We start from the raw sequence: 27,954 nt of genomic DNA, 5'->3' as shown, positions 1-27,954 counted from the left end.
GTCCTGGGTCGCCGGGTTCCCATCCATCTCAAGACTACCCTGAACCTTACAGAAGACGCTCTAGGATTGGAAGTTGCTATGGCAACGAAGCTCTCGGAATACTGAGGAAAGCCAAGGTATAAAGACGAGACGCCCTCCTGCTCCTCCTTTCGATCCATAGTTAAAGTGGCGCCCCCCACGCACAGGAATCGTCCCTGGGGCCCCGCCCCGGCGCGGAGACCACCGTGGACCTCCAGGGACGGGAGGCCACTCTGGCCCCAAGCGGAACCTCTCTCTGGTAGACGGGCCCGAGCGAGCCACTCTGGGCTCAGCAGCGCTGAGCTGCTCGATGCCCCGACCGGAAGTGCTCTTCACCGCCGGCCTCCCACCCGGCTCTCTGGTCTCGGCGGTAAGATGGCGGCTACCGCGGAGTGCGATGTGGTAATGGCGGCGACCGAGCCAGAGCTGCTCGACGATGAAGGAGCGAAGAGGTAACCAGGTGGCAGGGTAGTGGAAGGGGCGAGGTTCAGCTCCGTGGCTCTGGGTAACCCTTCCCTGCCAGGATGCAGCTCCTAGGTATTGAGATGCCCCGCCCTCCGCGACCTCCCCCTGCTGCATACTCGAGATCCAGTCCGGATGGACCCCCTGAAGGGGCGCTCTCAGAGGTCGGACCTCCCCTCCCGCTTCCGCCTGGCTGGGAGTTGAGGCATCGCGCCGTTCTCCAGCGGAGAGTAAGGTCGTCCCTACGGTGGAGACTTGGTCTCTGAGGGAATTTGAGGTCTGATGCGGGGTGGGGGAGGCGGCGCAGCGACAGCGACAACTTTCTTACATCGTCCCCATCACCGCCTTAACTTCTGTGCATTGTTGTCTATCAACACTTCGCATCTCCATAGCCCGTGCTCTCCTCACTCTTTCCTTCGTTAATTATACCCCAGCGAGCACTAGTCTGGATCCGAGGTGATCGTGTCCCCATTGTTGACCTAGTCGCTCCCTCCCCCTGTTACCCCAGAAGGAGAGGAGGAGAGTGAGGAGCATGTTTCATGCTCTGCGCGTCAGACTCCTCTCCCTCCACCCAGGACTATTATACCTTCTTACAAGTTAAGCAGGAACGAAGAGGGCAGCTGCCTAGGCGCTGTTGGCACTGCTGGGCAGCTGCAGTGGCTCACGATCGCCAGTCCGGACCAGCCAAGGGAGCTGCTGAGGGAGTGTTTTTCGAGAACACTCTGGATTCTGGCTACAGCTAGGACAGGTTATTGAAGTGGGGTTGGAACACAGTTCTAGGCGGGCGTACTGGTCCCAATCCGGAAGCAAAATTAACCAAAAGGTTCTGACAGTTTGGAGCCCTTTTCTTATCAGCTGCAGATTCATTGATTACAGTCTCCTTCCTACATATTCCTCATCTTTATACCAAGCCCAATACGTCTTCGTTGGGTGATTTGAGGCGGTGGTGCAGAATTAGTGCATGAGATCGGAAATCGGGATTCTGAGGGGTTTTGCCATCTAAGCTGGAAACATAAGAGGTACACTGTATTCATTGGGGAAGAATGACTAGGTATCAGGCACAAGAGTAGTCACTGTAGCCAGTGATCCCAGTCCCTGACCTGTTGGGAGCTGAGAGACTTGACAAGGTGTAGTAGGTCCCTGGGATAGGAGAGAAGTCAGGGTACCAGAGTGTAGTCCCAGTGTGTGTTGGCAGCAAAATGGCACCAGAATGTTACCAGCGATTGATCCTCAGTTCAGCAATATCGGGATTCGAGTTCTCGCTGAGAAATAATTCAGAGCCAAGACTCAGATACAAGTAAAAGTTTATTTAGAAAGTCACAGAGGTAGAAGTGAGCCAGCTGAGCTGCACGGGCTCAGGGAACAAGTTACAGAGGCAAAAGAAGGGCCCTTGGAGCTTAGGAGAGAGAGAGGCAAGAAAAACGCACCTGCAGGAAGAAGGAAGGGCCTGCTCCAGAGAGCTGCTCTAGGTCCTTCCTCTTGAGGTTATTTACCTGGAGGTTGAGGGAGGATCCCAACAGAGCATTCATCAACTTTCCAGGTGTGTCCTTTTAGAGTCGTGGTCTCCACTGACTGGTGGGCACCAGGATGAGGTCATTAGTCAATGCAGCTGGTCCTGATGTCAGCCATGGCTTCACTTGTCTGGTTTCTCTTCTTTGCTGGGCCTGGAGCTGAAACACAACTGAGGCCTAGATACATTTGATGCATGTCAGAACCTCATTGTCCTGGGGGTTTAGTGCTTAAGGGTAATTCTCCAGCACCCCAGGGGGAGGAAAGGTTACCCTGGGGGTGAGGTTCTTGTTTTCCCAGTTTTGCCTGTAAGCACCCAGGGCTTTTCACCCTGGTGATCTTCAGTAATTGGTCCATCATCTTTGCTTTGCGCATGTCTTAACTGCCTAGCACACTTAGTTTTGAGTTTACACATGGGTCCTAGTTCTCTCCAGGTATTTAGAATTAAGCATCATCAGCATCATTAAGGAATTGTAAAATGGGAAATAAAGCTACCACTAACACAGAGCTTAAATTAATTGTAAGGATTAACTTCATGTGAAGAGTTCTGTGGTTCTTTGAACTATAAATAGGATCTTGGGCTGTATGTAATTTAAACTTATGCTACTCAGCGTAAATATCTGATGTAGGGACTGTCCCTAATTTGGGTTCTTCACCAAAGCCCCTATTTAAAACAAATTCTTTTCCTTAAAAAAAAATTACTGCCTTAGGGAATATTTTATCATGAAATTATAGTAAATGAGCTGAAGATATTAAAAAACATAAAGTTAGTGATGCTGTAATGCAATTACGTTACCCCAAAACATGGTATTTGGTAGCAGTACAACAAAATAAGGGAAGGTGTTGACTTATGTCAACTGCCTTATTTCATGGAATTTAAGATGTCATTGGTTGTGAACACAAAATACAATATACAGATGATGTATTATAGAATTATACACTTGAAACCTATATAATTTTATTAACCAATATCACCCTAATATACTCCATAAAAATTAAAAATAAAAAAATTTTCAAAGACGTCATTGGTTGTAAAATGTACGATTGTTTCATATACCACTAAGAAAAAGTAACTATTAATTTAACAATGAAATGTGCATACTTACCAAATAGACTTAACAGTTGTACATGTTTATGTAAATCTCTTAAACATAATGAAGCATAGATGTTTATTATATACCACTTAGGTGAAAAAATCAAAAAGAAAACATAGAAATAAAAAAAAAAATCCCAGTTTGACTTTCTGCCATCCTTAGGAGCGATCTGTTAATAAGAAAAAGCCTTGTTTATGTATGGTTTTCCAAAGCTGAAAATGGAGGGGGAATTTAGGAGTTTTGGAGAAACATTGTTAACATTTTTCGTATATCTTGGAATCCTCCTACGTGGCCATAGCAGAGGGCAGGGATAGGAACATCCCTTATAAGTGCCCTTTACTATCTGGCTTGGTCTGTCATTTGGCCAAGTTCACATCTCTGGTTACAGTCCTGCTACCCAGTTCACTTGGGGACGCAAGAATTGATGGGTCTCTTGGGCTGTTTTTGTGAAGTCCAGCAAAGGAGTCCTTCCTTTCCTCTTGTCTTAGCAGCATCTTGCTGCTGCTGCTGCTGAATTGTTACAGTCCCACAGCTGGGAGCAAAATGAGAAGAGCTTTCAAGGCACTGGACTTCATGATTACAGCATTTTAAATGGCTACATGTTTTATTTCCTTAGCTTTAGTGTCTCTAGAGAGAAAAGAAACAACTGTGTTTTTTGCCTGTCACTCGATAACGTTTTTCCCCCCACAGCAGCTGAGAGGCTAAAATAAAAGATGTATTAGTTGGCACTCCAAAATAGATTGGCGTTCTGTACATGATTATCTATTTTTCTTTGCCCACCAGAACAGATAAAGCAGCTTGTAAGCCAGAGGGCTAAATTTCATAGTTTTACATTTCAGCTGATTTAAGGCCTTACATTTTCCTGGGAGCTTGCTGATTGCTTTACCTAATTTATGAATACTGTCTGAATGAAGGCTCTGATCACATTTCCTGGACTGGGAAGTAGCTTGGTCTCCAAAAGTCTTTATTATGTTAAAATTGAAGAATTTCAAGTTGTTCATTAACAGAGAAGACACTTCTGTGTCTCATGCCGTACCTGGCATGACTGGACAGTGAGTTTTAAAATAACCAGTGGGAGCCTTACACTGAAGAGCAAGGACATCCTTACCTGATTCCTTGAGCTGATAATTTTAACTCCTCTGTATCTGTTTTCCTCATGGATACAAGCAAGTACAATTATTTTTAGGTCCTTTCTTAGTACCTAGCTATTGTAAACTCTTCGTGGACCTTGCCTTTTATTCCTCTGTTCGAACTGTTGGTGATACTGAATCCATATCCCAGGGTTTGCTGTAGTTGATGTTTACTGTGGCTTCTTGGAAGTTTTTGGAGTTCGTGGGGTGCCTTTCCCGTCCCTCTTCTCCCTCTTACCTTGTTTTCAATTCTTAGGCATTTGTCTCTCTCATTTTTCTATTGAAGTTCCAGGGCAGACAGCTAGACATTTCAGTAAGCCTGCAAGTTGAATGGGAATTTCTCTTTGACCTTGAACCCAAATCAGTGAGAAACGCTACTCTCAGCTTTTTATTTTTGTTTTGAGGTCAGATATGAAGAAATGGGAGATGGGACAAATGAGTAATGGTTAAGGAAGGGTTAAACCTAGAAATACAGAATCCTTAATACCAGCAAATTAACTGAACCCTAATATTAACAAGTGACAAAATTGTTAAATAATCCTAACTGGAGCAGAGGAAGGAAGGGTCTCTCTGTTCCTTGCTCTCTAATTCGGATCCACATATTAACCAGAGCCAGGTAAATTGAGAGCTATTTTAATGAAATATTGGGCTAGTGAGTGGCAGTTGCTCTAATGTCTAGGCCATTCCCAATGACCAGAACTCTGATTGGCTTAAAGCCCAGGTGTATTGTACATTCCAGCCAATCAGGAATTAGCTTAGTCATTGAAGCTAGTATTATAAGTTTTAAAAAGCTGACCAAGTACTACTGGGCACTTGCCTTTGCTTTCTCTTTCTAGGGCTTTAGAAGATTGGAGAACAATGGTCAGCGGCTGCCTAGGTGCCTTGTGGTCTGATGCAGAGTCCCTCTGAGAGCCCATTTCTCCCTTACTCCACTAATGTGTGGTCCCCTTTCTCCAGTGCTGAGTGATGTCTTGGAAGTTACTTAGAGGTCATTCCAGGTATTCTTTTGAACTGTCTGAATTTCAGCAGTAATGGCAGGGATCAGAGTGTATGTTATCCCAGTAGTCTGCCTGTTTTTTGGCGTGACAGTTTTTTTCTCTCCCGGCCAGATCAGAATGGCAGTTTACTGTGTTGTACTCCACCATTGGCAGGGGTATGAGGGATGTGAGAATGGTAATATGAGGAGAATATATGACTTTTAAAATCTAATTCTAAGACCTATTCTTTTGGCATATAACTTAATGTTTGTGTGGGGAGGCCAAACTGTCTGATAAGCAACGTGTTAATTATCTCTCTTGATTCTAATATTAAACTTGAGGGTGGGGGGAGATGTGGTGAGACATGCAGGACCCTCTCTTATTCTTAAGAGTTTCTGTCCTGTCCTGAGAGCTCTTTCTCAGTTTGCTCTGAGACAGTCATCCACCCGTTGAACTAAGGATCCCAGAGACCTTTGGAAGCAAAATACTAGTTGACAATCCAGATTCCCCCACATTGGTTCCTATCTCCAGCCCCTGCTCCCCAAATAACACCCCAAGAAAGCAGCCTTTCTCTTAGTACCTCAGTTCTAGATTTTTGTTGGGTGCTAGTGTCCCCATGAGGGTGGGAGGTGTCAAAGAATGGGGAAGGAAGGAATAGGAAATGATGAGTTTGGGGATGTGTTTATGAAAACAAGCCTTTGGCTGATTCAGCATGGCTTCAGGGAAGCTTGTTCTCTGAAGCAGCTTAGGTTTTGTATTCTTGCCCCAGGGCAGTTGAAGGTTAGGTGGATGCCACAGGCTGTGACACCTCCCTCTTAAGGTACTAGCATAACTCACAGTTGAAACAGCGTTTCCTTGGGACTTGTCCTACCCGCACTGATGGGATTTCTGTCCAGATCCACTTGACTGGTTGCTCACTCCCCCATTGAAGGAGCCAGAGCCAGCTCTGGTGTGTTGCCTGGCGTCCTTCCCGACTGAAGCAGTAGAGAGTGCTGCTGCCTTGTGCAGGCTCTGCGACTCAGCTTGGTGCCTCTTGGTCCCTTTGGCTCTGCCTCTCTCGAAGCTTCCCACTGAATGTCTAGACAAAGATTTGAGCTATATGTTTATAAGTTTTGTTTATGTTCATCTTCTACCCTCTTTTTGGGGGGTAGGCTAGGTATTTTAAAATGAAAAAAGAATCTGTATTTTATAGGAAATTGGGTAAAGGAAGCTAGGTAGCCTACCTTTATCAACTGGTAACAGTTGGATAGAGCCTGCCCACCTTGTGTTTTCTCTGGACCATTGTGAAGCCTTTGTTTGCATTTGGTATGCAGTACCTTGCATTTAGCAAACTCTCAGTCTGAATTGTTCTAAGTCGTGTGTGGCTTCCACCTATCTGTGTGAAACTCACATTGTCAAATCACCCCTAGATTAGTTAGAAGATAAGAGAATATGATGTATTTGGTAAGACAGAATCAAAGTTAGACTCCTAGGCTCCTTTTACTTTACTCTCTCATGAAGGTCAGAGAGATTACAACATGAAACAGGCCCTGTGACATGCCTTTGGGGACAAGAGGTCTCAAGCTGTGGGAAGGAGAAAGGAATTTCTACTCTGACACTGGCCAAGATCCCATGAATTCTGAAGGGAGGAGGACATTTCTGTATCAGCAGGCAATAAGTAAATCTGACTGAATAGAAGAAATGGGTTCAACAATCAGAGTAAGGGTGACATTTTGGAAGTAGTAAATATAGTAGGAATGCATAAAAGATACTTGTCTCACTGGCAGTATAAAGTATTATTGTTAATAGCCTGAGGTAAGGGAAGGCAAGATATCTAAGGTACTTCTTGCCAATAAAAGAGTCTCAAAGGCCCCTAAACACTTCTCTGTGCTAACAAAAGAAATTATTTTGTCCTGAGTTGTAATTTTAGCAAAGCTAGATTTTTTCTTCTAAGAAACTGAAAAACAACAACGAAAAGACCTCATCAAGCTGCTGCGTCTGTTTTGATTTAAACTATTATACCACTGGAAGAGCTGAGCTTTATTAAAAATACACTATTCCAGCCAAATACTTTTTTAAAAAGATTTTATTTACTTATTTTTAGGGAGAGGGGAAGAGACAGAGAAAGAAAGAGGGAAACATCAATGTGAGAGATACATCAATAGGTTGCCGGTCGCATGCCACCAACTGGGGACCTGGCCTGCATCCCAGGTACATGCCCTGACTGGAAATCGAACTGGCATCCTTTCTGGTTCACAGGCCAGCACTCAGTCCACTGAACCACATCATCCAGGGCTAGCCAAATAACTTCAAATAAATAAAAGCAGTGTGGTATGTTTTTTGTCATACAAAAGTCTAATAAGCATTTCTTACATTAGGAACGTTGTGAGGCTATGCTGTTCTTTATTTTTCATGCACTGAGGCAGAATATGTTTTAAAATGATACTCTACGAATGATGAAATATCTCTTCCCTCTTTTAATAATCTATAAATGTGTGTTATGTAAAGCAATTCCAGAGTGAACTCAGAAGTGTTGAAAATGTTTAAAAACTACCACCCACTGAATCCTGCATTAGTGGAAGCTGATTAAAATTTCTGACTACCTCTTTAATTGCTAAAAGATAGACTAGCTGGCCTAAGGCAAAGATCTTGCTTAAGTATACAACTTGGAAGTATTTAGAGAGAAAATGAAAATTTTTGTAGGGCATCTAATTTGGGACACATTGCAATGTCAACTATGGTGTTTTAATGTGCTTTTAATTTAGCTGAGCTGTAAATGTGCAAAGTTGGCCGGTAGTCATAAGCCCAAGTTGTCTTATTTGATCATGCGATGATGAACTCTGCTAAGACCTGTGTGAAGTGATTCCCTTGGCAGTGTTTGTTGGGTAAGTAGCAACTGTGATAAATGAACGCTCAGTTGGGAGAGAGAGAATGTACCTGCATGATCAAAGGATATGCAGATTTTTAACACACCTGTAGTGTAGAAAAGCAGGTTTTCAGAGCTGCAGTTTTCCAACTGATGGGCAAAACAAAGAAAAAATTTTAAATAGCAAAGCAAACCAAAAATGGAATGTAGTCTCCTCTGTATGTCTGAAGGAAGGCTGGCCCCAGCCCTCCAGCAGTGATCCTGTTGTGGGAGACCATCGCATCACACATCCAAAGAAGACAGAGTTTTTGAAAACCTTTCTTCAGTTGCTGTTTTCATAAGAATTTGTTCCTGCTATTAAAGTGAAGGGACTGATTTGGTGGCAGTAAAGTCATTTCCAGCATCTCTTGGAAAGTCAGAGAGATGAAGCTTATTCTGCTTCGAATTGACCCAGAGATTGGGTAGGGAACTGGACAAATTTGTTTTAAGCTAAAAACCTTGAAACGTAATAGGATCTGGAGGAATAAACATAGGACTCTGGGAGTGAGGGAACCCCCGCAGCCGTCATGGGGTGCCGCAGTTGCGCTTCCTTTGTTGGAGGACACGTGGTCTTCTCAGCACTACCTCTTCAGAGGGCCATTTCGAAGATCTTCATTGGAACTACTTTGAAAATTTGAAAAAGTACTAGAGATAAAGCATAGCTGTTAATAATGTCATCAAGTCCGTTATGGCAAGTATATATTTTGCTGTGGTATGTATTTCAGGGTTTAGTCTGAATTTTATTTTGTGGCCATACAAGATAATCTGTGATTTAATTTAGTCCCTTTTGGAAGACTTGTTGTTTTTTTTTTTTTAGATGGTCCTGGTGAAGGCAGTTAATTCTAATTCTTCCTTTTTTCAGTACGGATGTGTTTCAGTAGATATGTGTTGTACCTCACTTCACTTGCTTATCAAATGAATTGACCTTGGCAGTAAGCGGAGTGACAGATGCCTCTGCCAGCTTGCCCTCAATTCCAGTGTTAACCAGCTCTTCTTCTTTCCCAGTCCCACGCCTTTGACACTTCATCCTTCAGTCCCTTTGCTGTAAGGGCAACTTGAACAAGCTTCAGCCCTTTCTCAGACTCCCAGGGCAGGACTTGAATGGATTTGACCCTGGAATTGTTTTCTGATGCAGCCTAGTTCAGTTCTTGCTGCTGCCATTCTGGATTCCAAAGATCCACTCTTTCCTCGGCTGGTCTCGCAGGGTCAGGCCCATTGGTTAAAGCTTATCGTGTATTTGGTGGGGAGGTTCAAAATGGAGGAGGGACTCCACTTTGGGCGTTGGACCTGGAGACAAAAAATAAGCATTCAGTCTAAAAGCACCAAGTGCCCATTGTTTAGGCAGCTGTTAATCAACCATGTTTCTATGAAAATAAGTCCTTTTCATGAGGCAGTTGTGTGGGAATAGCTAATTCTGGCCTGATGCTGTGCAGTGTGAGGTTAAAAACATGGTAACTTATCACAACACAATTCTTGTTCTTTCTGCTGTGGGCTGACTCTACATTACTTGCTTTGTTTGCCCTAGAATGGAATCTACTCACCATTTACTAAAATGAAATGCATTTCTTGGGGGAGGCAAAGTCCAGTTCACTAGGTCTTGCATCTTAAAGGAGCCCTGCTCTCTCTGTGACTGATTGTTAGAATGTCATTTAGCTTATTTAAATCCAGGTTGCAGTTCTGGAGTCGGATTTTATATCTTGGGCTGTTTTGTGCCTGAGTTTTAACGAAATTCATGTTCATTGCCCATGTCTTGTTCCTGGCAGTATAGATTAATTTTTAAGTCCTAGGCAGTAGGTGGAGATGAGCATCAGAGAGAAAGCATAGCATGGGACGAAGTGCAGAGCTTTGGAGTCTGACAGGTGTGGATTGACATTCCGACCTCAGGCCAGTGTTTCACCTCTGAGCCTTAATTCTCTCCTTTGAAAAATAAGAATAATGAAACTCACGTATTAAATATATAATGTGTGGAAGGTACCTGACCTCAGTGATTATTACTAATCTTCCACTGAAATCATCCTTTGCAGTTTTACTAGAAGCCAGAGCTGAACTCACTCACCTCCCTGGGGTTAGTGTTTCACAAAAGAAGGGACACCTTGCAGGAGCTCTACAGATTATTTTACCTTTGACTAATGAGCTTTATGCTGCTGGCACAACATGTATCCAAGCGCTTAGACACCTTTGGTTTTCATCAAGAATTTGTGTATTCTTAGCCATTAGCCAGCTAAAGAGATGGCTAGATCCTCTCAGGTGCCATTTTGGGCCTGATGTTTCCATTGAATTTACTACTACATTTCTTCACAGGAATTTCACTCAACTTCTGAAATCATGTGTTGGGGAAGCTCTTTCTTCAACCTGCTTGGCATGTCTGCTCTGAAAGGATAGGTTCCTCATAGTGCCTCATTCACGTAAGAGTTACAGGATGTTGTATACCATGTAGAAAAGATTGCCTTTGGTCCCGCAAGTCTTGTAGTTGGGGGATCCTGCTTGAGGACTTGTCAACAGCAGATGGCCTCTTCAGGCATTGAGACAGATGGTATAAAAAAGTTACTCAAACAGATTTATATCCATCTCAGTTCAAATCTTTCAGCAGTTATAGGTCATGCCATTTTCCTTCTCTTTTCTTCTAGAACTCTTCGTGTTAGTAGGGCTTGCCAGGACAGTCATGTAGAGGAATGGAAGGGGAGAACGTCTTCCCTTTGCCAGTTGTATTTTAAAATAAATCACAAGTCTCCCCACTGCCAATATCCATAGAATCGAGCTATAAATTCCCATGTCTTCACCAAGGTTAAGAACTAAGTACTTTTGTTTCCACTTCAGGCAGCCCTTGAACTCAGTTCATTTTTGCATGTGTGGAGGACAGGAAAAGAAACAAAGAATACCCTGTAACAAAAATACTCGGTTATTTAGTCATGTTGCAGTAATCATTTTGGCAAAGAATTATCTTTGTCACTCAGCTTGGTCAGTTGAATGATTTTGGGTATCTTTGATAGAGGCTACTAGGTGGTGGTACCTTTAAAACATTGTTGGTCATATCTGATTTGGTTTTAGTTCCTTGGTCAGGAATATGATTCGCAGTGATAAACATTGTTCCTTTTGGAGGGTACAATTTATCTAATGGCACAGCTTCAAAAAAACTGTATCTTGGGTTAGGGCAGAAATTCTGATATTACCCAAGTTATTACAGGGATGGTAGGAGGCAGAAGGTACCCATATAGGTGTGATGGGCAGAGGGAATACCAGTGGATGGGTACTTAGAGCATGGCATGGCAGCCTGTATCTCCTATGTCCTTGTCATCTGAGTTCTTGGTCTTCGCTGTGATTCAACTCTTGTTTTCCACCTTAAACACCAGTATGCTATGCTTTTAACTTCTTTGCCGTCTGCTTTTGCTCTGCTTATCCTCCCAGTGACAAACACATGAACCACATTTCAAGACAATAAATCATTAAAACTCTTAAGGATATGACCCACTTTACATTGAGAAATCAGTTGCCCCTGATGAAAGTGTCTAGCTCATTTTTTGGTAAGTTTGCTAAAGTGGCAGGAGTTGTGATACCTTGAAAAGACAATAAACGTATAAAGATTCAGTCTCTGTGAGGGAATGTCTAAATTTGCCTGTCGTAAGGAGAATGAGTGACTGCAGGTGGGAGCAGTGAGGGCAAGGCAGGTGACATGAGAAAGGTTTTCTTAGTTTAAATGTATCTAAGTGACAAAAAATAGCATCTGAAGATCCTGGATTCTTTCATTAGCACCTCCTTTTGGTCCGTCAGCCAATTGAACAAATATGTGAATTCCTTCAAGTATCATCCTAACTTTCAGCTTAATGTTCTAAGAATTCTAGACCAAAGATTGCTCCCATGAGATTGCAGAGGTTATTGCCTAGGTATAGATAGTAACATGATTCTCTTTCTTTTTCCTTTTCAGGAAAGCAGAATCTTTCAAAGAACAAGGAAATGCATACTATGCCAAGAAAGATTACAATGAAGCTTATAACTATTACACAAAAGCCATAGGTGAGATGTACCTAGTGCTTATGCTGGAAAATAATTTGCCAAATACTGTTATTAATAGCTCTTTTCTAAGAAGTAGCACATCTTCAAGCTTAATAACTTCGTGAGGGAATTACTTTTTCTAGCTTAAGTGGGTGGTAGTTCTTTTGGCAAATTAAAAGCAATTCCAGAAATTCTAGATGCTATGGCAGTAAGATGCTCAACAAAATGTATTTCAGCCATTTCCAATTCATTTACTGTCTTAGAATATGGCCCTTTGGGGTACTGTCAGGTCTTAGTTACTTCCATGTTCAATTTGCCAACGTATTTTAACCCCAGGCCAGCATTTTTCTCACCTACCTTGCTTTATACCTTCCCAACCCAAGCTAAACAAATGCAAATAGATTCTCATAATCTTACTACATAAAGCACAGTTCATTAAGAAGATAAATATGCTAACTCCTATTCCAAAAGATAATTAATGCACTTTAAAGCTAAGTATAAATGATTTTTAAAATAACTTGCTTTCTTTTTAAATTGGTTGCACCGTTGCTGCCGTCCATTTGCACAGGTAGTCAAACATTTGACGGTGGCTTTTTAAAGAGAATATCATCGTTCCTAGGTAGTTTAATATAGTTCTGAGGGAGATGGCCCGTGAGTGTTTGAAGCAGTGACCCATTCTAAACCTTGTTTTACATCCTTTCCTGTAGATATGTGTCCTAAAAATGCTAGCTACTATGGGAATCGAGCAGCCACGTTGATGATGCTCGGAAGGTTCCGAGAAGCTCTTGCAGATGCACAGCAGTCTGTGAGATTGGATGACACTTTTGTCCGGGTATGTAAAGGAGCTCTTTGGCCAGGACTGAGTTGCTGCAGGCGACTTCCTCTATTTAGCCTAGGGTTTCTCAGTCTCAATACCATTGACATTTTGGGCTAGATAATTCTTTGTTGTGGGGGCTATCCTATACATTGTAGGATGTTTAGCAGTGTCCTTGCCCATTAAGGTATAAGTAGCACTCCCCCCACACCCCCCTGCCAGCCCAGTTGTAACCATCAAAAATGTCTCCAGCATTGTTAAATGTTCCATGGAAGGTAGAATCAGCCCTGGTTGAGAACCACCTCTCTGGCCATTTTTATTCCATGTTGGTTTTGTGTGGGTGTTTGTTGCTACTATTGAGTTCTGTGTGCTTAGCCACTCATGCTCCTTATCTTTCTTTTTGTGTTTCTTCTAGGGACATCTACGAGAGGGCAAATGCCACCTGTCTTTAGGGAATGCCATGGCAGCATGTCGCAGTTTCCAGAGAGCGCTAGAATTGGATCACAAAAATGCTCAGGCACAACAGGAGGTATGAGTGATCTTGTTTGTATCGAAAGAAGCAGTGTGTTATATTTGGGTGAAGAGTGACTTGAGAGAACTGAAATATAGTCTCACTTCTGCCATCAGCCACATCTGGGTGACTGTAGGCAAGTCTCATAGTCTGTCTGAGCCTCAGCTTTCTTATCTGTCGAAAGAGTATTGAATATGATTTGCAGCTTTCAAAATCTGAAAATTGGAGGATTTCCAAGATGGTGGGGGCGGGGTTTGGGGGTGGGCAGATGCATCAAGGAACTGATTTGAGTGAGGCTAAAGAATTTCATAAATTCAAATCCTGATTAAATTGATGGCAGCTGACACTTGCTCAGTTTACCCATGGATGTAATTTAGTGAGAATCTCCAAGCTTTTCCTCAGTCCCTGACAATGCCTTGCCTTTATTTTATATATAGCAAGGCATGATTCTTATGTTCCCGAGTTTAAGTTCAAACTGAGGGTAAGGTTTGGGCCTTAGTTTTTCTGTTAAAGAGTCTTGGCTGCATCTTCACCAACTTGATTTATGAAAAGTTTGTGGTTCTGATTTTCTTGAAGTAACACATTAATCGGCCTTATTGATTTTTGTAGTTGTTGAATCTACAACTTCATTAAAACTTTCCCTTATCTGATTTTTTGGTGTAGTTCAAGAATGCTAATGCAGTCATAGAATATGAGAAAATAGCAGAAACGGATTTTGAGAAGCGGGATTTTCGGAAGGTAAAGTACAACTATGAGGAAATATCATCTACCCTTTCTCACAAAGTTCTGTGTGTGTGATAATTAAGAGTAGGACTGTGGTACAGAAGATCTAGAATAGTATATTTAATTGACTTGGACTGTTTCTTTTTTAAGCCTTGAATTTTTTTTAGAACAGTTTTAGAGTCACAGCAAAATTGAGAAGAAGGTACAGAGGTTTCCCAAATAAACTTTGCCCCCACTCAAGCATAGCCTCCCCTGTTGTCAGCAACCTCCACAGAAGGTACATTTGTTACAACCAGGTTTGTGGCAATTATGAATAAAGCTTCTGTAAACATCCACGTGTAGATTTTCATGTGGACATTTTTCGACACCATTGGGTAAATGTTGTGGAGTGAGTGCGAGAACCAAACGGTCGGAGATAATCAAATTAGAATTTAAAGAGCCTTTATTAGCTGGCCAGCGACTGCCCACCCATCCACAAGTCGGACTTAGGTGGACAGCCCCGACCTTAGGGATTGGGGGGTTTATAAAGCATTTCAGGTGCAGAAACTTGGACAGAAATACAGCTTGTATAGACAAAAATTTTCCACTATTCCCGAGGTCATTGCTCAAAGGAATAGGTCACTGCTATTCCCCAAGTCATTGCTCAAAGGAATAGGTCACTGCTCGAAGGAATAACAGTTAGGTTAAGTTCCTTGTTCTGCTTGGCCGGAGCATGCAACAGTGGGGGTCTGGTTCCCGGGACCCAAGTTCAGCTGATTACCCTACTGGCTGGACATCTAAGAAATACCCTTTAACAGTAAATACCAAGAAGTATGATTGATGTATGGTGAGAGTATATTTAGTTTTATAAGAAACTGCCAAAATGTCTTCCAAAGTGTCTGTACCATTTTGCATTTCATACCATCACTAGCATTTAAAATTATTTTGTACTAAGTGGCTTTTTTGGTTAATTATATTTGGCTTTGTGATAAAAGCAAAATGAATTTGTTACTTGAGTTTGTTCCTGTTTTTGATGTAAGATTGTGGCCTAAAAGTGTGCTTTCAGGAAAAAAATAGGAAAAGCCAGTTGCTATTGGATACTGGTTTTGGATAAACGATTTTTATTTGAATAATAAGAGCTAGCTTTACTCTGGCTTTATGGGAGCTGGACGAAGCTGGAAATCAAAACTAGAGGGAGGCCCTTTTTACATTTTGCATAGTGTTGATAACCTGTCATTGCTACCTTTTTGACATTGGGCTTTTCTACAAAAGCACACTACTGTCCTTTATGGAGCTGTGTGACAGTTCACGAAAATTTAAACCCAAAGGGGTTGACAAATCTGAAATGGGGAAAGTATAAAAGTTCTAGGTATCTTTCTAGGTCTTGCAGGGCTTATGCCTTACCTGTATAATAATTCCTAACTCCCTTCTTTAGATGGTACTCAGAAGTAGCTTTCACTAGAGTTTCAAAAGGGGAGATAAATGGTCCCCTAAAGGTTAAAAACCACCCATCAGGATTGACTTTTAGGACCACGTGGAAGTTTGTGAGCACCATCCAAGGAGTTGAGTTGTCACTTCACAGGTGGTACTTGGGTGCTCTCTGCAGCAACTGCATACTCAATGAACGTTTGATAATAGGGTACAGTTAAGAATTATTCTTAAATCACACACAGATAAGGTCTTTTATTTGGTAATAAATATATTTGATTAGCTTATGGTGAGTCCCAGCGTTAACTTATTAGCATCCCTCTTCTGTCCATTGGTTTTAATAACCACAGTGTCTTTATAGTGTGATTCGTAAGGGGTTTTTGTTTTGTGTGTATATTTGGAAAGTGATTCTGGCTCTTGTCATCTTTTCTGAGGTTTGCATAGGCGAAAGCTTTGTCTTAAAAGGCCGTCTTTAGGTTTCTTTTCTCTCCTGCTCACTCTGGAACCAGAATCCCCAGTTTGTGACAGAATCCTGTTTGTGACACCCCAGCCCCCCCCCACTGTAGCTCATGGTGATGTCATAAATGAAGAATTATGATCCTGGTAGGGGAAACAGATGAAGTTGGGAGAAACAAAGATCTTCTTTGCTTGCAGCTGTCCGTAGTCATGGGGAGGTGGGGGTGGGAAGTGAAGCACTGAGCCTCTGACACTCCCCACGATGACCGAACCGTCTCTCTGCAGCACGCTGTGAAAGCAGCAGGGTGTGGCTGCTGAAGTTTTGACTGACTGCCCCCCCGCGCCGTTCTTTTTCCATTTAAGGGGGAAAAATTAGCCCCATGATTCTGCCCTACATAATACCTAAATTTTCATATTGTCTTTATAACTTCCAGGACAGTACCCTGTGCCATTGAAGGAGAGGCATCCTTACCACTGCTCTGTTAATACTGTAGAAACTCTTCCCACCCAGTGGAACAGCTCATGGTGTTTACCTACTTTCCCAGATTTTTAAATTTAATGTTCAAAGAGGTGCTTTGTGTGGTTCAAAAGCTAGAAAGTGTAAACGTGAAACGTGGGGTTTTTTTTGTTTGTTTTATTTTTTTGCATGGAAGATAATAGGATCAACATAGTTCTATATTTTCATTTCCCTTAATAGACCTTGAGAGTCTCTCTGTATTAGTACCTGGAGATTAAATCTTCATTCTGTGTTAGACCCACATCGTATTCCAATATATGAAGGTTTACATTATCTAACCAGTCTCCTGTTCATGGAATTTGAGTTATTTCTGCTTCTGAGTTTACAGACTTAATCTCTACTTGATCCCTATGGCCAGATTCTTAGAGGGAATGGGTGGCCCTTAACTCCCTGTTTCTCCTTTGGGTCAATTAATCTTGGAGGAGAATGTGATTTAGCAAGGATCTCCCAGGAATAGCAGTAAACCAAAAATGAAAGCTCAGAGAACAAAGTTCTGAAAAGAAAAAATGGAAATATATGGAGAACATTTATGAAGCTGAGTGAGCTAATCCTAGCTGTGAGTGTGAGAGAGAGAGAGGTACTTAGCTTTGGTTTTGTATAGCACCATGTTGGATGCAGTAATCCGATATGACCATTTAGGACCATTTAAAATGAACTTTTATTGGTATGTTTCTGTACTAAAATAAAAGTGGAAGAGTGACCACGAGGGTACTCTTGAGATGAAGGAGAGAACTGTGAGCAATTTTAATAATACAGGGAACAATGATTCCATACCAGGTTATTTTTGGTACTACTTGTCTTACTAGGCTAAGCATGATGAATTATGCAAAGTAGCAAGTAACAGTTTCTATAGTAGAAGGATGAATTTTGATCATAGTCATTGTGGATATGATTTACTGTGGTGGCAGCTTATGGTGATTAAGGTTATAGGTTCTGTAGTCTTGGCGTCTTAAGATTAAATCCTGTTTCTGTCACTTACTAGCTTTGGTGGTTTTGAACAAGTTATATAATCCCTATGCTTTAGTATTCTCATAAGTAAAATAATGATAATATTACCTACTTTATAAAATTGTGTGAGCATCAAATGGGTTAATATATAAAATACTGGTAAATGCTGTTGTCATCATCTGGATCAGCTGCTCTTCTCATTTCAGTGGTTTAGCCAAATGAATTAGGTATGTTCTTAAACTCTGATATTACTCTCCTTTGAATCTATTTTCTGTGAATCTATTATCTGTGACCAAACTAAAATGAAGAGTCCAAGATGAAGAGCCTTATTTGCTTTCTTCTTCCCTGTAGGTGGTTTTCTGCATGGATCGTGCCCTAGAATTTGCCCCTGCTTGCCATCGCTTCAAAATCCTCAAAGCAGAATGTTTAGCAATGCTGGGTCGTTATCCAGAAGCACAGTCTGTGGCCAGGTACAAAGTCTTGCCAGTTCTGCATTGAAAAATCAGATTCCATTGGACAAGTGCTGTCCGGTAGCCCTCTATAGCAGCACCTACCATATGTCCTGTAGGTGGGCCAGCTGGGGCCAACTGGACCTTCCTGGGATTTAAAGCCAAAGATTAGACTAAATTTGAAAACCCATAGGGAATATAGGAGTCTGGTAGGTACTTCAGCTGTTTGTAAACAGATGTGTGAATTTGGTTTTTATTTTTAAAATGTCCTTTTCTTTCTACTCCAGGGGTTTATAATCTCTGTAAAGGGCCTTATAGTAAATACCTTTTTTTTTTTTTTTTTAAGATATTATTTATTTGAAGAGAGGGAGAGAAACATCGATCGGTTGCCTCTCTCACATCCCCAACCGGGTACCTGGCCCACAACCTGGGCATGTGTGCTGACCCAGAATGGAACTGGTGACCTTTTGGTTTGGAGGATGGCACCCAACCCACTGAGCTGCACCAGTCAGGGCAAATACCTTAAGCTGTGCAGGCTAAGTGGTCTCCGTTGCATCTGTTTAACTCTGCCATTATAATACAAAATTAGCCTTAGGTAATAGATAAACAAATGATGTGGCTTGTTTTCAGTCAAATTTTATATACAAAAACTGATGACAGGATTTGGCCCTGTGGGCTACAGTCTGCCAACCTGTTCTAATAAAGATTGTGAGACATAAGATAAATATAGGTGGTTTGGGAAAAATATTTGGTAATCTGTCTACCTTTGGATACTTCCCATGTTAGGCATGTGGTCAAGAAGGAAAAACGCACAAATAGTAATGGGGGGGAAATCCAAACCACAGCTAAATGTGCCTTCTTTCTGGCTATTGCAGTGACATTTTACGAATGGATTCCACCAATGCGGATGCTCTGTACGTACGAGGTCTTTGCCTTTATTATGAAGATTGTATTGAGAAGGCGGTTCAGTTTTTTGTTCAGGCTCTCAGGATGGCTCCTGATCATGAGAAGGCCTGTGTTGCTTGCAGAGTAAGTTCTAGGCACCAGATTTGTATGGGAAAGAAAGCTTCCTTTTTGAGCCTTTAAGAGAGTTGGAATGGAAGGTTTTAGAATCACAGGAATGTGGTAGCTCCTCTTTCTGCCATTCCAGGATGCTCGGTCCTTTTAGTAGAAATGATTTCAGGGGAGCAATTGAGATCTTGCTCCCTGGTGTATGTCATCAGTTTGGCTCAAATACACTCTTATGCAATTTCTAAATTTAAATAAAAAACAGATTTCAAAACTATTTTGCCCAAAGGTAAATGTGATCAGATAGGTTAGATCCTTTTAATATCTAAGTGCTTTTTTCTTCTGTTCTTCCCTCGATGAAGAAAAGATAATGTTTGTCCTGAGGAGTGGAGGGAAACCCTGAGAAATATGGGTCTCCTTGATATTCTTTTGTAAATCGTGGTTTCTTCTGTCCACTCTGTAGAAAGCACAGGGAAGAATAAATAGCCGAAGGGATAGGGTGGAATGGGATTGGGATCTGTGTGATGATAAACTACTAGGATCAAGAAATTGAAAATTGACTCTGGCTTCTGTGTACAGTGGTGTGAGGCTTTCTGGATGTGAACTGACCTCCCCTGCTTTTCTCTGCAGAATGCCAAAGCACTGAAAGCAAAGAAAGAAGACGGGAATAAAGCCTTTAAAGAAGGAAATTACAAGCTAGCATATGAACTGTACACAGAAGCCCTGGGAATAGACCCCAACAATATAAAAACAAATGCTAAACTCTACTGTAATAGGGGTACGGTTAATTCCAAGGTAAGCACTTGGTCTGGGTCTATGGAGATTTTTTTTTTTTTAAGATCTTATTTATTTATTTTGAGAGAGAGGGAGAGAAACATTGATGTGTGGTTGCCTTGAGCAACCCCAACCAAGGACCTGGCCCGCAACCCAGGCATGTGCCCTGACTGGGAATCAAACCGGCGACCTTTTGGTTCACAGGCCGGCGCTCACTGAACCACACCAGCCAGGGCCCGGAGATATTTTTAAGGAACATCGAAAGGTCTTGAGAAATCTACCCAATGAGGGGAAACCAGAGGACAGGAGTAAAAGTTATTTGATTGGCATCTCCGCTTATTAGGAACTTGCTTCTGAGAGGCAAACTGGTATCTTTTCTCTGGAATTTAGGGGCACTTGGGGGATGATTCGGAAGGATATTCCTACCTGTTCTTCCTCAAGGTCTTTTTCTTCCAGAGAATGACTATAGAGTTTTGGGATAATTTTTTGAGCAACTATTATTGCCTTTTTTTGCCTAAGCAAGTGATTCTTTTTTAGGAGTGATTTGGAGAAAATGACAGTATGAGTCAGGCTTAGGTTTTTTTCTTCAGCATAACTGATGGTTACCATGCTCAATTGAAAACAGCCTGAGTAGTTTTGTGGTCCTACATGCCATAGGAAACAAGAGTAGGCCTCTTGCAGATTTCTAGTAGTTAAAAATCCCAGTAATTGATCCCTCTAGTTGGTCTCTGGAAGAATGGAGGGCAGGAACCACCCTTATTTCCACATCTTGGTTGGGCACTAACCCTGGAATGGTAGAGGTGGTTTTATCCTCCATTACTTAAAGAAACCAATTTTGAATTTGGTGTCTTTAGCCCACTGAGATACAGGCTTTCCCAGTGACCAAGAACAAGTGTGACAGGGAGCCAGCATGACTGATCCTCTTAGAATGTTGAAGCCGTGCTCACAGCTTCTGGGCTCCCTCAGTCCCCGCCATGTGAAGTGTGACTGCTCTCTCTCTCCTGAAGCTTAGGAAACTAGATGATGCAATAGAAGACTGCACAAATGCAGTGAAGCTCGATGACACTTATATAAAAGCCTACTTGAGAAGAGCTCAGTGGTGAGTGCCTCTGCTGGGCGGGAGGGAGGGGGGCGTTGCTGCTGGCCTGCCAGGGGAAGTGCATTATGGATGATGAAGCAGACCCGGGGATGTTGTGAGGTCATTTGGTCCTTCCCCCTGCCTCTAGGTGGGATTGCTCCAGCCCTAGACTATCTTTATAGACCTCCAGCGGAGGAGATTGCACAAGCTCCCTCAGTCTCCCATGCCTGTGTCTTACGCCCCTCACGGTCAGTAAGTTTCCTCTGATGCCTGACCCAAATACCTTTTGTTAAAAGTTTATATCCATTTCCTTTGGAGATTGTTTGTGTTGTACACTTTTGCTCTAACTTGGCACAGTGCTTGGCACATAGTAAGTGTTCACTCAATAAATGTTTTGTTGAATGAATGTATGGTGCTTGGAAGAAGAAGAATCTTGGAGACAGTCAAGAGTTTTGCTTAACCTGTTTGTCCTGGGTTTAGGAAAGATAAGTCTTAAAGTTAGAAGGGATTTAATCTAGTCCAGCCCCCCAGTAGTACAGAGAATGCTCTATGGAAATACCTGTCTGACTTGGTGATTTCCCAGCCAGGATATGCTTGCCTCTAGTTCCCAGGTTGCTTTCAGAGTTGGAGTGCTCCCCAGCGTCTTTGTTCCTCTTAGTCTGAACCCATCAAAGTTTTCTTCATGCAGGGACATTAGCAAGGAGCTAGAAGAGACCCCTCTCAAAAATCCATCTTATTTCAGATTCCTTCCAGACAGAAGAACCTCCCATCTTTAAAGTATCTAAATGGAAGTCCCAGTTGCTATATATGGATCCTCCATACCTGTTCCATTTCCTTATTATGAAGTGTCATACCTAAAGAACAGGTGCCGTACTGATGCCTGACGAGGCCATAGTTCTTTATGCACCCAAGTCTCGTCAGTGGTGCAGAATGTGGCCTATCTCCCACTTAGTTCTCCCAAAATTACCCACAATTTTTTTAAGAATAGGAAAACTGCTACTGTGTGTGGTAAGGGTTTTGTTTGTTTTTGTGAATTTTTAGTGCTTGACTAAGTCTGTCAGACAGAAACACACAGAATTATAGATTCTGTGAGACCAGTTATTTCACCTTTACAAACCACTGGCAGACAAATGTGGAAGCTTTGGAAGACAAGAGTACCCTTTAACCCAGCTAAAGACTTATTTTAACAGATGCAAAAATGTTATATACATGTTTACTACAGTTTTATCTATAATAATAGCAGGAAAGGAGAATCACCTATGTGTCTATACTATACATGATACTATATCACATTTGGAATACTCTGTGATGGCAAAAGAATACTTTTTTTTAAACTGATTTGAGAGAGAAGAAAGGAGAAAGAGGTAAACATCAATTTGTTTTTCTATTTAGTTATGCATTCATTGGTTGATTCTTATCTGTACCCTGACCAGGGATCGAACTTGCAACCTTGGTGCATCAGGACAACACTAACCAACTAATGAGCTGCCCGGCCAGGGCCAGAACATTCTTGATTTGTTAGGAGGATGATGGGATGGAGGATTATTTTCTTCATATATGTACAATGAATAAAAATCAGGAGTTGCTTTGATCAGACATCTCCTTATCTTTGTGGTAGAAATAGAACTGTCCCCTGAGTGGTTCTGCCTTTGAGATCCCACCACAGGGGACAGCATGCTCTGTTTGTCGCACTTGGCCGAGAACTTGGCAGCAGTTCTATTATCAAGCATCTGTGATTAAGAAGAAGAATTGGAGATGAGCTCAGACCAGAGTCTTACCAGAGGCCTGACTATTGTCCCAGTCTGCCTCAGCTCATCCCTAAAGTTGGGGAGATGTCAGATCTTTGCTATATCTCCCACCATGGGCTGGAGTTTCCCATTTTCCCTAGGGCTCTACTTTTCTACTTTTTCTTCAACTTTAGAAAAAAAGCTAAATGTAAGAATGTCCTAGAATTCTTTTTTAATCCTCGCCTGAGAACAATTTTTCATTGCTTTTTAGAGAGGAAGGGAGAGAGAAACATCAGTGTGAGAGAGAAGCATTGATTGGTTGCCTCCCACACGCACCTGGACCAGGAACTGAACCTACAGCCAAAGTGTGCGCCCCAACTGGGAATCCAACCCACAGCCCTTCGGCTACAGAACAGTGCTCCAACCAGCTGAGCCACACCAGCCAGGGCTGTTCTAGAATTTTTTAAAAAGTGTGATGTAAAAATGCAAATCATTGTAATATAAGCTGGTTGGACATATCACATATGGCCTGTTGGCTTGTTAGGTCCCTCTACATCCGGAGCTGTCAGTTACCAGTTTTCTTTTACTTCTGTTTATATACTTCATCCTATAAATGGGTTCTCTGAAGTCCTAATAGCATTTTTGCCCTGTGTCTGAAGGGCATGGTTTTGTCACCAGTTTTTTTTTAAAGGCATAAATCAAGATGTTGACAGAAAGTCAGAGATGCCTCAGATGTTGGGCTCCTCTCGGGCAAGCCACATGAGAAACACTCCCTCTGCCCTGGCCTCCAAGCCTGGCGGGGCTCTGTGGTATTTGTGAAGACAGGCATGTGTGGGAGCATTGGAGTAAACCGAATCTGTTGTGCAGCGTCCTGCCACACTGCCTGGCCATTCCCCACTCCCCAGCTGATGGGGTCTGTCTCTAGAGCTCCTGCCACAGTCTGTATAATCAGTAGGCCAGTCTTGGTGCCAGTGGTCTTATCAGGACACAAAAGATGAACCTTTGCTTCTGTGGAAGAAACACTTAAAAGGTTTGGCAATCAGCCTGTCAAGCTAAAGTCCTCCCATCTTGGGCCAGGGCCCCTCCTTTTTTCTGCACTATTGAAATGGAAGCAAGCCTGTTGAGTTTCATGTCCTTTTCTGTCTCGCGTACATCTCTCAGGTTGATTGGTCTTAATGGAAGCATTTGCCAGCAGCCACTTCTACCCTGATCTTTCTGGTGGCTCACTAATCCCACTTCTGCCCTGGATTGAAGCTGGCCCTGCATGTTAATGGCACTCTAGGTTTTAAAGCTCTTCCATATCTGTTTATCTCACTTGATAATTTTTCTCATGTGTTTCAATCCCAAGAAATCAAGTAGGTGCTTTCACATTGCCTTTTCTGAGGCAGGCCAGATGTTTCTTGGTGGCTCTGAAATGAGAATGAACTTTCTCCTCTTGGTTGCTTTTTGCTCAGAATAGAATATCACTTTGCTGTTTGGGTGCAAGTGGCATGAGACCTATCTTTTTCTCGAGGAAGTGGTAGTTAATTTTTCCACAGCTAGCAGGACTCCTGTTTCATGAAGCATCTCAACCAAAAGTCTGTCTCTCTTGCTTGAGCCATGCCTCTTCCTCTAGAGTACTGCTGAAGGCCATTGCTATATATGTCACTGTGCTGCCCTGTATTCCCTTCTCAGTTACATGGACACAGAACAGTATGAAGAAGCAGTGCGGGACTATGAAAAAGTGTATCAGACGGAGAAAACAAAAGGTAAAGACATTTGGGAGCATGTTTCTCAGGGAACTGTGGTCTTACTTATAGGCCCTAAAGCTGGAGATAGGAGTAATCTGATTCAGGGATCAGGGTTGTAGCTGCAGCTTATTTGATCACCAGCCAGGAAGAAATGAACAGAAATCTTTAGTGCAGGGTGAGGTGTGTATTTCCTGGTCCCAAATCTTCCCTGTCACTTTCACTTCCTTTTCTATGTGATGAAGCTGATGTGAGGAACCCGAAATATGAGTAGATTTTTAAAAATCTCTAGTGGGAAAACAACACCATAAAAGCCCCTGGTATAATTAATGAGGCTCCTGATTCCAAGGCATCTGGGCTGTGGGACTTGTAAGGGAAGCCAGAATCAGATTTGTCCTTGATGCTAGATGTCTCCCTCTAGAACACAAACAACTCCTTAAAAATGCACAGCTGGAGCTGAAGAAGAGTAAGAGGAAAGATTACTACAAGATTTTGGGAGTGGACAAGAATGCCTCTGAGGACGAGATCAAGAAAGCTTATCGGAAACGGGCCTTGATGCACCATCCAGGTAGAGCAATGGAGGGGAGCGGACCCTGTGGGAGGAGCGAGCCAGGCAGGCCTGGTACCAAACTCTGTCCAGAATGGACGCCTCAGAGAGGCCCTTCACTGGGAAGAAGATGTTACTAAGTTGAGTGCCCTCCACATTTTGGAAAGTACTAGATTCTAAAGTCTTATGTAAAGGGTCTTAAACTTTTTTCTTGAGACTCTGAGACAAATTCCCTGTGCTCCCTTTAGATCGGCACAGTGGAGCCAGTGCTGAAGTTCAGAAGGAGGAGGAGAAAAAGTTCAAGGAAGTCGGAGAAGCTTTTACCATCCTGTCTGATCCCAAGAAAAAGACTCGCTATGATAGTGGACAGGACCTGGATGAGGAGGGCATGAATATGGGTGGTAAGTTGGTTAGGGCAGCCTGGGATGAATCTGACAGCTGTGGAATTTTAGAATTTTTTCTAAAGACACTCCAGAGGGAGAGTCAGCCAGTGATGTGCAGTGATTTGTAAAGCACACTCTTGATGAAGACCTGTGACATGTGAGGCACCATGCTGGGTGCTTGAAATAACAAAGATAAATCAGACAGGTTCACTGACCTCTGGGAACTCAAATCTGACCCCTGATTTAATAGATACGGAATCATTCAATGAGTGCAATCAAGTGTAGCTGGTGCCCAGGGTGCAGAATAGGCACCAAGGAATAAGCAGTAAAAGGGAAGGCATGGAAGTGCAGAAAAGCAAAGCACCCTTGGGAGCTGCAAGGGGCTCTGTAGGAGGAGAAGAGGGTATTCAAGGTGGGCAGTGAGAAGAGACAAGGCCAGAAAGTAGCCTGTGCAGACCTCAGAAGGCCTTAGGGGCTAGAATGAGCAATATGGGCTTTTCCTATCAGCTGGCAGTTCTTTGGTCTCCCACTGCAAGGTGTATGGTGATATTTATGTGCGTCATACGTTCCTCGAAGCCCTTACAGATACTAATTTCCCCAAAACATTAGAGTGAAGTAAAGCACAGCTGTTAGCATCATTGCTTACTATGGGCTCAGTCAGAGATAAAGAGCCCTTGAATTTTGCTTGCATCTCAGACCACTGTCTCTAATGCCAGCCCTTTCTCCTCCACTAAGAAAACTTGTTGGAACTTAAAATAAGTTGATGACATACATTCCTGACCTGGTCTCCAGTTCATAGACAGACAGAAAATTTTAAAAACCTCGGTGTACCAGTAGTAAACATTGCTCTGCCCAGCAGTTGAGAAGAGTTATAATCCATCAGAAGCTATTGAATGGTTTTAGGCAAGGGACACAGCTGGAAGTCTGTGGTGGACTCAGCAGGAGTCGGTTGCTGAACGTGTTGGGAAAAGGAAAGGACTGTTGCGTGGCTTTGGCGTAGCAGACTCAGTGGGGCCATTCACTGCATGGAGGGACTCAGGAAGGTCAACAGTTGTGCTGGCAGAGAATTCACTTTTGGACACAGTGCCTGTGGGATCCACTGGTGGAGATACATCTTTCTGTGAAGCTTAGGAGGTCAGGCTGTGGCCTAAGGACAAAGGCACAGTGCCAAAGTCAGACAGAAGTTGGAATTTTCAGTTATTTTACTTTTACTCTTGGCGGGATCTTGGGGAAATTACTGGAACTCCTTACTAATGATTCATTGAGTATAAATTGGTAATAATATCCTGACAAATTGTTATTAAAATTAAATGATATCATGTATGCAAAGTACCTGGGGCCATGATTAGCACCTAGGAGGCACTTAAAAAAAAAAACAAAAAAAACCCCTTTTCTGGCATACAATTTAGACGGCATAGAATCAAACAGATACAAATCATAGGTCTTTTATTTATTCTTGGTAGTATATAAGTGATAAAGTTTAGCCTTTTCAGTAGCAGTCCCAGCAGTATAAGGACAGTGTGGGGAAGGTCTGTATCAGTAAGTGCAGTCGGCATTCCCAGTTGCGGAGAAGAGAGCCAGCAAAGTGGGTTGAGGCAGAGAACACTTTCTTTGGGACTGCACTTGGGAAGAGAAAGGAACATAGCCCAGGAGTGAGATCATAGGTAAGACTTGCACAGGGTGGGGCAAGATTTGCTCCCCTGTAGTTTGTGATATTTGGGGAACAGAGGGAAGTAACACTATCTGGGAAAGCTTTGGAGACCCATCTCAGTGTCACGGTAAGTACCTCTTCAAACACTTTTTTCACTTTTTTGTTTCTTCCGTTTTCTTGCTCCACAGACTTTGATGCAAACAATATCTTCAAGGCATTCTTCGGTGGTCCTGGGGGCTTCAGCTTTGAAGGTGAGTGTGCCTGCTGTCCTTGGGAGTTCCCAGATCACAAGCTGACACTGACTCCCTAGTTAGGCAGCTCTTTGAGAGTCAGGGAGACTCATGGGTGGAAGCAGCTGAATTCTCGTCTAGTAGGGCCTCTGTCCACTCAGTGTTGCTGAGGGTGACAGAAGGGAGCTTCCTGGGCACACCTTGCCTGTGGGACCGTTACCACCATACCTCCACTGGGTCGGGGAGGCATTGCTAAGCTGCCTGTACCAGAGCTTGTCTGCATGAGGGACGGTGTTAGAAGCTACACACATACAACATGCGCATGTGCTCCCTTACACCCCAGGGGCCCAGGTTGATATCCTTAGAGCTTTTTCTCTGACTTTGAAGCAGCCCTTGGAGACTTTTTCGTAATCAGAGTGGTGGTCTTTCCTAGAAAACACAGTCAACTAACACACCCTTCTTTCCCCTACAGCATCTGGTCCAGGGAATTTCTTTTTTCAATTTGGCTAATGAAATCATCCAGAACCCAGAAAATGCAGACTTGCTCAATTTAATCTTGAATGTGGACACAATCACCTCCTCTATCATGTCTCCATGTACTTAGAGCAGTTTCGTTTTCTCAGTTGGATGCCCTGTGTCTGTGAGTGGGGTGAAGGAAAGGGAGCCAGCGCGGAAGACTGCGGGTAGGGGAGGGAGGCGGGGGGTGGCCAGGGAAGCAGCTTGTGAATTTTTGTTTTACCGTTTAACTTTATTAAAAAAAAACTTAAGAGAATAAAATGTTTTGACCCTTTCTGGCACTTTGCTCTGGCAGCTGCTTTGTCGGTGGGCCAGACCTGAGCCCCCAGCACAGAACTGATGCTGACAGCAAGCTGCCCCACAGGGGTGTGGGCACCCAAAGCCTGGTGGCCAGTGGGGTGCTTGGTCCCTCTCCTAAACCTAT

General features: G+C 42.8%; 1 protein-coding gene across 1 annotated transcript; it reads left to right on the top strand.

Moving 5' to 3' along the window:
* Positions 1-194: 194 nt before the first annotated feature.
* Positions 195-27,804, top strand: DNAJC7 (DnaJ heat shock protein family (Hsp40) member C7). The gene is made up of 14 exons (XM_090292692.1): positions 195-470; positions 11,997-12,085; positions 12,772-12,896; positions 13,294-13,407; positions 14,053-14,127; positions 17,792-17,910; positions 18,765-18,918; positions 19,528-19,692; positions 20,679-20,770; positions 24,151-24,224; positions 24,625-24,771; positions 24,999-25,151; positions 26,973-27,035; positions 27,487-27,804. Exons 1-14 carry the CDS (start codon positions 394-396, stop codon positions 27,522-27,524), a joined length of 1,485 nt encoding a protein of 494 aa, XP_090148818.1. The 5' UTR covers positions 195-393; the 3' UTR covers positions 27,525-27,804.
* The last annotated feature ends 150 nt before the right edge of the window (positions 27,805-27,954 follow it).

This window comes from Furipterus horrens, unplaced genomic scaffold (assembly GCF_987537825.1).
Source record: "Furipterus horrens unplaced genomic scaffold, mFurHor1.1.pri manual_scaffold_11, whole genome shotgun sequence".
Taxonomy (NCBI): Eukaryota; Metazoa; Chordata; class Mammalia; order Chiroptera; family Furipteridae; genus Furipterus; species Furipterus horrens.
The sequence above is the reverse complement of the archived record's forward strand: the minus strand, read 5'-3'. Positions and strand labels throughout refer to the sequence as shown.